This window comes from Vanacampus margaritifer, chromosome 9 (assembly GCF_051991255.1).
Source record: "Vanacampus margaritifer isolate UIUO_Vmar chromosome 9, RoL_Vmar_1.0, whole genome shotgun sequence".
NCBI classification, from domain to species: domain Eukaryota; kingdom Metazoa; phylum Chordata; class Actinopteri; order Syngnathiformes; family Syngnathidae; genus Vanacampus; species Vanacampus margaritifer.
Window position 1 is genome coordinate 19,173,148 of NC_135440.1, and position 12,698 is coordinate 19,185,845.

General features: G+C 37.6%; 1 protein-coding gene across 2 annotated transcripts in view; it reads right to left on the bottom strand.

Moving 5' to 3' along the window:
- pear1 (platelet endothelial aggregation receptor 1) overlaps window positions 1–12,698 on the bottom strand; it is a 50,204-nt gene that overhangs the window by 16,432 nt on the left and 21,074 nt on the right. For both annotated transcript variants that reach the window (XM_077574878.1, XM_077574879.1), the window contains 4 exons: window positions 6,077–6,184; window positions 4,591–4,692; window positions 4,403–4,503; window positions 2,093–2,185 (listed from right to left, as the gene is read on the bottom strand). In XM_077574878.1, coding sequence (XP_077431004.1) covers window positions 2,093–2,185; window positions 4,403–4,503; window positions 4,591–4,692; window positions 6,077–6,184 — 404 coding nt within the window. The remainder of the gene's footprint in view (window positions 1–2,092; window positions 2,186–4,402; window positions 4,504–4,590; window positions 4,693–6,076; window positions 6,185–12,698) is intronic.

The window sequence follows — 12,698 nt, forward strand, 5'->3', positions numbered from 1 at the left end:
CACATTTTCCTGTAATATCTCTCGAGCTTAAACATCCAAACCACAGGAGTGCGATTTGGTAGCGGCTTCAAAACCAGCTGCTACGCTACGCTAACTTTTCTAAGTTGTTCCTGAAGAGATTTTAATTGCAACTCGTGTGTGTGTGTGTGAATGTGCATTGAAGAGATGACCACCGAGTACAAAACCATTAGTCGCTTCCTAACATTAGATCAAGTATCATTTTATGCATGAGGCTGCAAGGCAGGATCTCCATACTGTCCAATACAAGTTTTCTTCCCCCATCATTTTCCATCCCTCTTCATCCTATTTAGCTTACTTGCAAACCTCAAAAAGCCCTCTCTCCTCCAATTTCACACACTTCGATAACTCCACACTCGGACTGTTCTCCAAAGCAGAAAAAGGAGGGCAGGCAAAAAGGAAGGACACGAAAAAGAGGTTTCAAAAATGAAGGGGAAAGGGTACACAGGGAGCAAAAGGCGAGATGGAGAAACTGTGAAAATGAGAAAGTTGTGGGCTCATTTTTTCCGTTTCCTCACCGTCAACACAGCAACCTGCTACCCGTTAAAGCTAATTCCCTCTCTCTGCTGCACAGGGGACGACAATAATAAAGCGGCGTACTTTTGACCCAAATGAAGCAGGCTGTGGAAAATAGCCACGCAGGCCAATGATATGAAGCGCTCTGCTTTCACTCTTGATTAAAGAAAAACAACTCCGTCGTGTTTTGGTGACGTCCAGAACCAAAAATGTGTGTGTCTTATTCATGCATGAGTGTAGAAAAAAATAATAATAGAGAAGCACTTTTACAACTTGTTTTTGAATGTTACGATAGCAAGAGTACAAGAGCTGCTTAAAATCACAATTTACATAGAGCCTTGTTGGGAGGCATCCCACAGGGATCACTACTAGAACCTTTGATATTTCGATAATAACAGTCATCATTTTGATGTTTTAAAGAGGATTTATATTTGGGACATTACCACAACATGATAAAATGTGTAAATCATAACATGACTGACAATAAGGCCAGACTAATGGATGACTATCGCTGACTTAGTATTGACTTATTGCTCTGCTTTTAAAGTAACACATAAGAAAAGGTGAAACAATTAGAATACATTAATTTCAGTAAAAATATATTCATATAATATGACAGCTTTAAAGATCCCGCCTGTGCATATATAAATTTAAAAAAACAAACAAGCATTCATACTCACATTAACACTTAAGGACAAATTAGCGTCTTTAATTCACCAACATGCTTATTTTGGAATGTGGGAGGAAACCAGAGTACTTGGAGAAAATCTGCACAAGCAGAGAGAGAATATGCAAACGCACGCAGGAAGGCCAGAGCCCATTGTACAAACACATGACATCTCAAATGCTAACCAGTTGGTCCTGTTTACATGATCCATTATTAGTGTCAGAGAAAAAAACAGCAGGTAAACTAAAAAGTACATTTTAAAGCCCAATCGTAAAATTGGAGGGCAACAAATTGCAATTCAATGATTTCCTGAAATAATTTGGCTCTAATTTTAACTGTATTAAGATACAGCAATTACTCTAATACATTACATAGAATGCAACATATGGCTGTCCAATAGTTTGGGTTATTTATTGGAGAATTATAGAAACCACACTAATGCTAGGCTAATGCTTTTATTTTGCAATTGCCTCTGGCATTATCGCTACTTGGCATATTCCTTAATTTCAAAATAAAATGTTACCATTTATTACTTAGGGATTTTTATAAGTAGGCTATTCCGTAATGGTGTCCACCAGGGATCACTGTTAGGTCCCCTATTAGAACATCAACACTAGCAAGCAATTAATAATTCCTAGTTTATAATTATTTATCATTAATGTTAATGAGGAGTTACACATGTCTAAGAGGACTTCTTTCACTTTACTGTTTCCATTGGAGGAAAGTCTGGTGTTTGTAATGGCCTCGAGCCGCTTTGACTGACGCAGTTGACGTCGCTCCTTGTTGCGTTTGCACTGTTTATTAATGTTGAATGTTTGCGTATGGTGTCACTCATATTAGTAGTTAGGATTAAAGGAGAGAGATTTTTTATTTTTTTTTAAGTTTCCATACCACTGGAACAATCGTCGCCTCGCCAGCCTCCCTCGCACTGACAGCGGTCCGGAGCCAGGCAGCGGCCGTGAACGCACTCCTTGGTGCAGCGAGCTGGCGAGATGAAAGACAGACGGAGGCAAATAATGACAATGTAGGAGCAAATATATCACAACTTGTCATCACATGAACACAGCGTGTCGTTATGCATAATGATATGTTTATTGGCTGGTAAAAGAAAGAAAGCTCTGGTTTGGAAAAAAGGTGCCTTTTGAACGTCCTGACCAGAGATGTTTCAATTATACAAGTCGTGCTATGTGACACGTTGTATGGGAGGGTTCCACTGACTAAAGGTACTATTTTCTTGGCCCGTTTTGATCGTTCTGTTGCGCTCTATTTATAAAAGTCACCACAGGAATCGGCAGGAGGCCATGTGAAGTATAATCACAAGCAGAGCTACTCACAAAAAAAGAAACGAAATATCCTTTCATACTTTTTCAATGACTCAATGACTTTGTATTTTCTCTTTACTATTATTACTTTTGAATGATCTTGTATTATTGAATTGATCTTTGTAAGTCAAGTGCAGAAAATCTGCAAAAAATAAATAGTGCATTTTACAGTTGTTTTACAGAAGGTATAGTTGCCTATATAATACTTGTAATTTTTTTGTCAATGTAGTATTTGTTGGAAGTCAATACATTCATATATATGTAATTAAAAAATATTCTTAATATTTAATAACAGAAGTCCTCCTGTTCTGATCATTATAAAATATTGTTAGCCTCATAGCCTAAGCCATTTTTTAAAATGTTTTCAGAAACTAAGAAAAAACACATAAAAATGGATAATCAAAAAGAGTCCAGTTGCCTCAGTTCAACCTTTGAGGATTCACATAATTGGATGATTTTGAATCTACAATGACTGAAGAAACAGCACAAATTTTAGCAAGCACAGCTGATTTTTTTCTTATTGATATTGTTAAAAAATGACTTGGTTAATATAAATGGTTAATATAGAGACAATGGGGGGGGGGGGGGCTGTCAATATACTCGAGTTGTTGGAAACAAGATTACAATCAGTTATTAACATCTCCACCAAGCAAGTACTTTTTTTGATTACACCAAAACATACAGAAAGGAGGCATGGCATTACTTTCACATAAAAATGCTTAATTGAGGTCAAAGGGTGGAAAATCTGGAGAAATCCTTCAAGTCAACTGAAATCTGAAGCGAAAGTTCCTTGATGGGAATGTTATTGGGTCTTTTGGCGACACGGCTGCAGCCAGTACAAACAGCCACCAGCCACATGGAATCTAAACCCTCAATTTTGGACAAAGTGCTTTATGTTGACGGCGCACAAGAAAAGCTAACAGAGCTTCATGTGTCAGGAAAAGCTTTCGTTAAAAAAGAAAAGAAAAAAAATAACCTTTGAATTCTCCAATAACAGTTTTGTCTACCACTATTTAGACTGGCTATAGTATAAAAAAAATAGAAGTATTCATTTTAAAACATATTGAAAAGAGACAGGCTCATTTTTCTTCCCGATTTGAGACAGTGTCTTAATAGAATAAAGAAATAATGTTTGTCAAAAATATTCCAAGCATCAACCATTTTTTGTACTTTTCACCATTTTAGCTACACAGATCTTCTTTTTGCTCTGCACTGTAGTATCTGTGACTTTAAATGTGTGCGGCTTTAAAAGGTGGGGCTGGGGATATTGAGTAACATGCGAGTCAACAAATGAGAGTACAGAGTTGTCTGTTATCGGCTCAGGATAGCAGCGGGCTGTTAAGTGGCTAACTGTTAGCCAGTCTGCGTCGAGTGCCTCTGAGCGTCACTTGAGTCGTGCAGCTAGCATTCTTGTTACGTGTTTGTTTTGTTAGCATTTGTTCAATAAAGCGATTGAAAGTGCACCAGTGGTGGTCACCTGTGGAGAGATGACAATTTGTTCGAACTAGCGATGGTGGGTGGGCTATATTAAGCTAGCTAACAATGTTTACTTCACTGTAGAAGTGCAGTTGTGTGAGTCAGTTCAATTTTGGAGTAGACATACTTATTTTTTTATTTTTATTTTTTTAAGTGAGAAATGATCCCATTTTGGACAGTCTCAATTTTTTCCTCTTGGCTTATGCTAATTGCTATGTGAGTATAAAGTTACAAACTGTGAGGAAAAAATGTTCATTGCAAAATCCCATGATGTAATGAAAAATCTCACAGGAAAAAATATTAACATACATGTATGTATGATTTAAAAATCTGTGGTACAGTACGCGAGACCGTGAACAGTGAAGAGTATTCCCTTCTGAAGACAAAATGAATTTTGACTTACGAACACATTTGTCCCGGCTCTCGTAGTAGCCTGGGCAGCACTGGTAGCGTTTGCGGTAGTCCGTCTTCACAGCCTGCCTGTAGGCCGTCTTGTAGGTGATCCTGGTGGTAGAACATCAACAGAGCGGGATCAGGGAATCGTCATGCTGGTTAATGATAATGTCCACTGTCATTAGATGTCCTTGTCACCTGTGCCGCGGGCATCTGTAGTTGTTCCGAGGGTCCGAGCAGGGCTCCTCGGTCACGTGGTCGTAAGGATGCGAGTAGGACTCCTTGACGGAGGTGGTGAAGCTGGACAAATGCAACAAAACACCAAATGAATCCGGTCAGAGTTCAAACTCGGTAAACTGAATTTTGTGACGCATGGAAATTAAACAAAATAATCAAGATGCTAAGATAACCTACCATGCAAATCGAAGAGCAATTAATTTGTGGTTACAAGCATTCAAAAGCAAAAAGCAACACGTACAAACAAAGCTAGCGTCACAGATAGTAACTTTGCCTCATATAAGCAGCATGAAATGACCCCATTTTGAGCTAACAATAACACAGCATTGTTTTGCAGAAGTCGATTGGTTAGCTTGGAACAGACAAGAAGTCTGTTGAATTTTTTTTTTAAACAGATTCTACTGACCATGTGGATGAGCGCATAGCTTTATCTAGAGCCCAAAAAAAATCGTCCTCATGTTAGTAGCATAATATTAGCATTGAGGTTAACAAGCTAATCACAGCATGCAATTATTTTTACAGATGCGGCAGCAGATTTTTTACGGATTTTAACAGCCACATTATTTATCCCGAGCCACTAATTGTAACTCGGCCTTGCAGTCATAGCATAAAATTAGTATTTTGAACTAACACTAGCTATAGCGCATCATTTTCGAATGTAAGTACATATTGCTTAGCTTGAAGAAGACAAAAGGTGTGCCGTAATTACCATTTTAAAGAGCAATAATAATACATATCCATAACCTAAAAAATATATTCCTGTGAGTACTATTGTACTGTATGCTGCTTGTATGTGTTGCCACTTCATGTGTGTCAAGTGTCAGTTGTTTACAGGGTGAAAATGACTTTTATGCTAACGTTTATTAACCTGTCTATGGCGTTTTTCATTATATGTTAGCATTTCGCTAACACAATGACATGTTTTGGATTATATTGATGTTTAAATGTACAAGTTTAATTTGCTTTTCTTTCATATGTCAGTTTCAACTATAAATATTTTTTGATTAATGTAGCAAATCATGTTTTCGAAAATGTTGTTCTTACTGTCAGCTACTTTTTCTTCCTTTACTTTGCTTTTAAATGTCTTTAACTATTGAGTGTAAATGCTTTTAACTGTTGTACTTATAATTATGTGAAGCACATCGAGTTACCTTGTGTGCTATTTCAATAAAGCTACCTCGCCTAAAATTGTCTTTTTATATTGTCTCTCTATCACAGAATAACCTTTTCATTGGTTCACTGTACTGTCTCTTGATTTCTTGGCTTGGAATTCACCAAACAAGGAGCTAAATAGCCAGAGAAAGTGATATAACATTCTAAGTGCTGAACCTTGCTCCTCCGTCCTCTCCATCATGTCACATGCAGTATGAGAAAGTATGCTTTCACGTCATGACAGCAACAGTAGCAGCGATGGTGCGTTGGTTTGTTTCAGCCGAGCGGGCCTCACCTCTCCCACAGGCTGCACACATTGGGGTCTCTCGGGTTGAGAGAGTCGGCCAGGCTGAGCAGGAAGCAGAGAAGAAGGAAGTCCATGCTGTGCGCGGCCCACATGGTTCTGCACATGCCAGGGAAATAGCAAACATTTTCACAATTATTTAAAAAAAGAAAAGAATAAAAAAATACTTTTCAAACAAATGAAAATAAAAAGAACATAAACATTTAGCAGACAGAAAAAGTTTTATTTAAAAAAAGAATGCTCCAAATTTTGTTGATTCTTTTGATTGCAATTAAACTTGAGCCTGTGACAAAACACAATGTTAACATATATTAAATTGGTGGTGCATAATTCAAAAATAGTCAAACATATACACAGTAAAAAAGTAAAAAATAAAATAAAATAAAAAGTAGGCCAGGAGAACAAGTTTATATCGTTGTATTTTACATTTAAAAAATTGCACGGCATCAGTTTTTTCCAATTTCAAAATAGGTCTATTTGAACACAGATATAACAGCACGATTAATAGAGCATGCAAGCATAAATACAAACAAAAAAATAAATTTAAAAAAAAAAGAAGAAAATAACAAAAATTAGGGTTCATTATTAAACATTTTTTTTAAAAAAATGGCGAGAGGGGGTGTCAAATAACAAAACAAAATAATTAAGAAATATATGATAAAATGTAAGGAAAAAATTGGTCTTGTAATTCCAATAAAATGATCGATTAACATAGTGTTTTTTTAATCTCTTCCCAATTAATTGCTAAATAAAAAAAAACAAATCATTAAATATAAGACAATTTGACCCGTAACATATAAGAGGGTTAATAGAGCATGTATTGGTATTTAAAAAAATCAAAAATAATTATAAATATATAATGAAAAGAACAAAAATGAGTCTAGCAAATTATCCCAAAATTTTGTTTGTCTTTTTTTTTTCCTCTCTATTTTTTTAAAAACTTTATAATGGATTAATTTGACCTGTGACAAAACAGAAGGGCTACTTGTCTAAATTGTCTAATACATCAATTTGGCAGAAACGGGGCGACTGATTGGCCACCAGAATCCACCACGCAAAGCGCCAGCTGACGCAGCAGATGAAGATGAGTCAAAGAGGAAGAGGGAGGCGAGGTCAGGAAACGCGTCTCCCAACTCGATCCTGACCTCAATCCATCACAAGCTCATCTCCTCTCCCCGCTCTCCTCGCTTTTCGTCTTATTGTCCCGGTGCTCGCTCCAACATCTGGATTTCATCACACGCCGTCAACCCAAGAGAGCCAGAGCGGCACGACGACCCTGTTAGGCTCTCAGGGAACGAAAGGGAGACTTTTTGTTCCTCCACCCCCCACCTCACCTTTCTTCATTCTCGCCACAGAAAAATAAGTTAAGACGTCTGGTAAAAACATTGTGGGAATTCACGTCAGACATCACCTCGAAGCAGTTGTTGTCCATTGATTGGTGATATGCATCATCGCTGTGGTATCGTGTGGAAATCTATGGTGTGTTGGAATTCCTTAAATTCTTGTAAACTCAACTAAATATAAATTGAAAGAACGAGCACAAATTAAAATAGTAGCAAAGTAAAATAAGAGTATAGCAAAAATAATAGCAATCAATTAAATAAATAAATATGTAATGTTCCTGCTGTGCTTGCGCTGGCCTCTTAGGGGCAGTGTGGTGCCATGCAAGCACGCAGTACACACTTACAGTGAGAAAGGAGTAGAGTAGAAGAAGAAAGTTGCAATGGAGCTTAATAGAACTCGGTTTTCATAGATTGGGAAGAATATGTGCCTTTGAGTTATTGTTATGGTACCTGTGTCTATGTGTTCCTGAATATTTGTTATTTGAAGGAATATCACTCTCGGAGGCCGAAGCTAATTTCCCGTTAGCACGTCAATGGGAGTTTGCATTGACTTTAGCATTAGCGCTAGCGATATTTTTTTATTTGAAATATGTCTCGTATTTAAGTATACAATGTGTGTAATTGTTTTTGGTTTATGATTAGTTTTACAAAAAAAACTATAAATAAATGACAACTGGGGTGTCATTAAACAGTTTAAACCATGCTGGGGGGGAAGGGGGGGGGCAGAATCACATAACGTCACACTGCTGCACAAGCAACAGCATTCAGGGAACTTTCACATCATCGGGAACTTGCTCATTAAGTTTTTCTTTGATTTTAATATTTTTAAGATTGTGAGAAGCCACCCTGAATTTTACGTCAGAAACTGAGAAATGAACAGATCCATTCCATGTTAGTACAAAAGCGCAGTGTGAAAGGAACTATTGATTGCAATCTCATCTGGCACTCACCATTATTTAGTTGCAGCCTCCCTCATTGTTTCGTTGTTTATATCTCTCAAGCGCGTAATACAATGTGTAACGAGATCTTTTTGATGTGTTGGTGCACAATAAACACATTGGCGACCACTCAGCGCCTCGTTTTGCTGATTTACGCGCACGTGATTGACGAACATCGCGGCTGGCAGAATCTCACACTCGCAGAGGAGTTAATTCACTCCGTGTCAACTAAAGGAGACTTTTACTAGAGGAGGCATATGGTTTCTATTAAGGGGGAGTCATCAACTCGGCGGGTTTGCATTTTTCATTAGCTTCACTTCTTCTTAATTGTGCTTCATTAGAGAAAGGCTCCAAACCGCACGGGAGATTCTTGAAGGCTGACAAAGGCGACTTGAATGGCTTGTTGTTTTGGAGTTCTGGAGTTCTGGAGGGAGTTGGGAGAGGGGGGTCGGAGTTCAGGGGGGGTTGTAGGTAGACAAGCTGAGCTCCAGGTGGTGTTGTCATCATGTGGAAGAACGTGAAAGCGTTCCTCGGAGGAGACGACCTTGATTCTTCTTGGAAAATAATCTTGTTCTCTTGGCCGGCGACGAGCGAGCGGCGACCGTTTTTCCAATCATTTTTCAGGCTAGCGGCTAACAGGCGCTAACGCAAGTGCTTTTCACACAGGACATCTTCGGCATTCATTTGGACGGAACTTGCGACCTTGAACGCAAAGTTCCTTGCCGTTGAATTTCAGGTGCTAAATGGGACTTTTTCTAACTTGCTACCTGCGTTTCGCCTCCATTAAGCCTTCACGCAGCCATTGCAGCTTTGTCCACTCAGAAAATTACTTCACTTACTGATTGACATTCTGCTTCTGTTACATCACTGCTATTTGTTTAAACAGCTGTTCACAATCAGATAATTAGATGTGCGCAAACGTCAGTGCAACACACGGTTATTTTAGTTAATAATAACTCAAATAAATAACTCAAACTAAAATACAAAGAATATTTTAGATTTGTCATTTATATTTACAAAATTAACTAACTTGTCTTTGGTAATGAATTAAAAAATAATAATAATAAAAAACATCAGTCTTTGGGGTTGATTTTAAATATGATTTAAGTATACTGTATTTATTTAGATATTAATAAGAACGTTTGAAAGTGCGTCACACAGAAGTGACGTCATCGAGCAGCAGCCAATAGAAAAGCACCTTCAGATGATGTCGCTCCGAGGCGACAATTTTGCATGTTTGACTTTTGGCTCCAATGGCTCGCCTTGCCTGCTTTTTCATTAAATTGAGCTGAAAAGCAAAGGTAGGTAAAAAGTGCATTACTTTTTTTTATTTTACCCTGGTATTTATTAAATCTTGCACACAAGTAATTTAAAAACAAAAACTAATACTAAAACTAAGCATTATTGAAATAACTAAAACTAATAGAAACTAACAGAGCTGCCTCGAAAACTAATTAAAACGTACTAAATAAAAAATAAATAAAGCCCAAAACAGAAGAAAAACTAACAATAATAATAAGTAAAGCTTCACACACTGCTGGTATTCCACCTCTGTGACATTACATTGGAACCCGGCATATTCACAGGTCCGCTTCCATCCTGATTATCGTGCATCGGAAAAAGCTCTGAAAAATCTCGCTTGAGAATGTTTGCCTGAAAGCGACAACGTACTCTTGTGCGGCAAAATGACAGCCTGGCAAAGGTTTAAAGCCTATTTCCGAAAACCAGAAACTGGAATTGGAATCTAATAAACAATCAATTCAATCGTAAATGTTTTTGGGGGGAAAACAAAATACTTTTAAATGTAATCCATGCCAGATGCTCTAAGAATGCTAACCATAGTTATTTCCTTCAAAAGACATCATCATGTCAATCACCAACTTATTTACATTGCTCAAATATATTGTAACTCTAGTCAATAGAATGCTTATAGCAGTATGAAATAATAACGCATTGGGCAGCTCAGAATGCAGCATATGCCCAAGTGGCATCCCACAGGTATCACCAGTAGGTCCTCTGAGATATTAATTTAGCAACATTAATTACACCTACATATGATCCCTGTTTTGTTTTGTTTTTTTATATTGTACATGGACACAATTAATGTGACATGAACTGCAAACGGATGAAAATATGGAGTTGATTAGACACATACAATTCCCGCCCTCCCACTGCCACTGTTGCTATTTCAAGCAGTGACATAACACAACACAGTCATTACAAACGCCTTAGATGAGTTCATAGAAGAGAGAAAAAAAAAAATATTTACTAGCTGAGCATATTTTTGCCAATTCACTAAATACGCACACACATCGTAGGAGCTGTTTGGAAGCGGCGCAATAGTCTTTGCAGATGTACACGTGGGAGTGGAGCCACAACAAGGACCAAATATAAACACGTGCTGGTTTTATGTTGGTCTTTAAAGACACTTGTAGCCATGATGCTCCGCCTTCTTCTCATTCCTTCTTTCCATCTCGAGCGCGACAAACGTTTATTAGCAGGACGGACTTCGCACAAATGAAGCGAGCAGTTGAAGAAGTTCACTTGAATTATTTGCACAAATGGACATATTGGCTGCGACGCACGCAGCAAAGCCGACTCGTAAATCAAATCAGGGAATTAATGGGCGGCGGTGAAGTAAAAATGACGAGCAAGTAGTAGCTCACGCAGTTGCGAAGAGTTTTGTTTGGAGCAAAGCTGACACTTTTAATTTCTCCTGTTTTGAAATGTGATGCAGCTGCAAACGCAAAGGGAATATGTATGGCTCCAAAAAGTTGATGGAAAGAAAAACAGCAATCATTTAAGTGTGCAACTATACAGTAACCATGGCCTGTTTTAAGAAAAATGGACGACTTCCTGTTCATTTTCGGATATGGGTCCGTTAGACTTGTGGTTCTCAAATGTGGATATGTGAAGGCACTCCACGGGGTACGGGAGATTTTAAGATATATTTGAAATGTATATGTAAATATTTCAGAGAAATATAAGTTCATAAAATGTAATTTACATTCAGTAGAGTGCTAAATGTCAGTGTTCTAAAACCCCAGCATCTCCCCCATACCAGAATGGTTTGACCCAACTAGTCATATTTGTAATTTTTTTGCAAATTTATTATTATTATTATTATTGCCTATATCATCTCCTCATGATAAGAATGTTTCAATTATTGGTGTTTCCTGAACAATCTGAAAAAATGACTTAGGCGCTTATTTTAAGAAGTCATCAATATCAATATGCCACCTAGAATCACCTGTCAATCACTTGAAAACTATATTTAAAGCTCAGTTAATTATTTATTTTTGAGAGCTTTATGAGCTCAAAAGAGGACACCTAATGTTGATAATAATTTGTATGTGCACAAATCTCAATTCACAATTAAATTACAGGAAGTCCTCAAGTTACGGCGGAGTTACGTTCCTATACGCTGGTGATGTAACTTGAATTTCGACTTAAGTCTGATTTCCTCGTTAAAGTCGATATTTACATTGAAATACTTAAAAAATACCCAGTAATAAAAAAAAAAACATTTTTTTTTTTAAACCAATATTTCATGTTTCCGCACGGACATTCATTCATTGCTGACGGACGGTCATACTTTTGTTAAAAAAACATGGGGGAAAAAAATTATACTAATAGAAATAATTAAAATTGACGTCTATAGCCGTCAATGGCAGTGAATGAGTTAATTATATAAAAATGAGAATGTATACCTTTACAGAATACATTTTGCATTGCATGGCGAATGACCAAAACCCTGTTCATTTATCTACCAAGCCTCCGTGCTCAGGCCCAAACATTCTGTTCACAATGAGGTCAAGCTGCTCTGACAAGAAAGTAAAATATTGTTTTCATCCTACTCAAAGCGGTTTCATGGTCGTGCTTTTGTCAAATCTATAGCATAAAAAGGCATTTGATCGATGTGTTACGCAGCCATGTTCCCGTGGCAACTGTAAAGACAACACAGAGGAAGAGCTTTGAAATAGGTTACAGGTGCGAGACGCAGTTAAGCATGTTGAATTTGTATGTCATGTTGTCTCATAAATCAGTCACATTACAAAGCACCAAGAACGCCATCTGATTGACAATAATTCACTTCAAGACCAAAATTTACAGTGGAAAGAGGTTTGTTGAAGTCGACCTGCAAAGTAGCATCAGATGTTCGAGGAGAGACGGATCGAGCCCTGCTGCCATTAATCAAAGCAAGTAATTGACGCCCCTTAAAAGGTTTATAATTGCCTATATTGACTCCTTTGCTGCTGTGGACGTTTATATTCGTCTAACCAATTACTGCCACTGACAAGCTGATGTAAAATTTAGAGGATTGTAAACAAC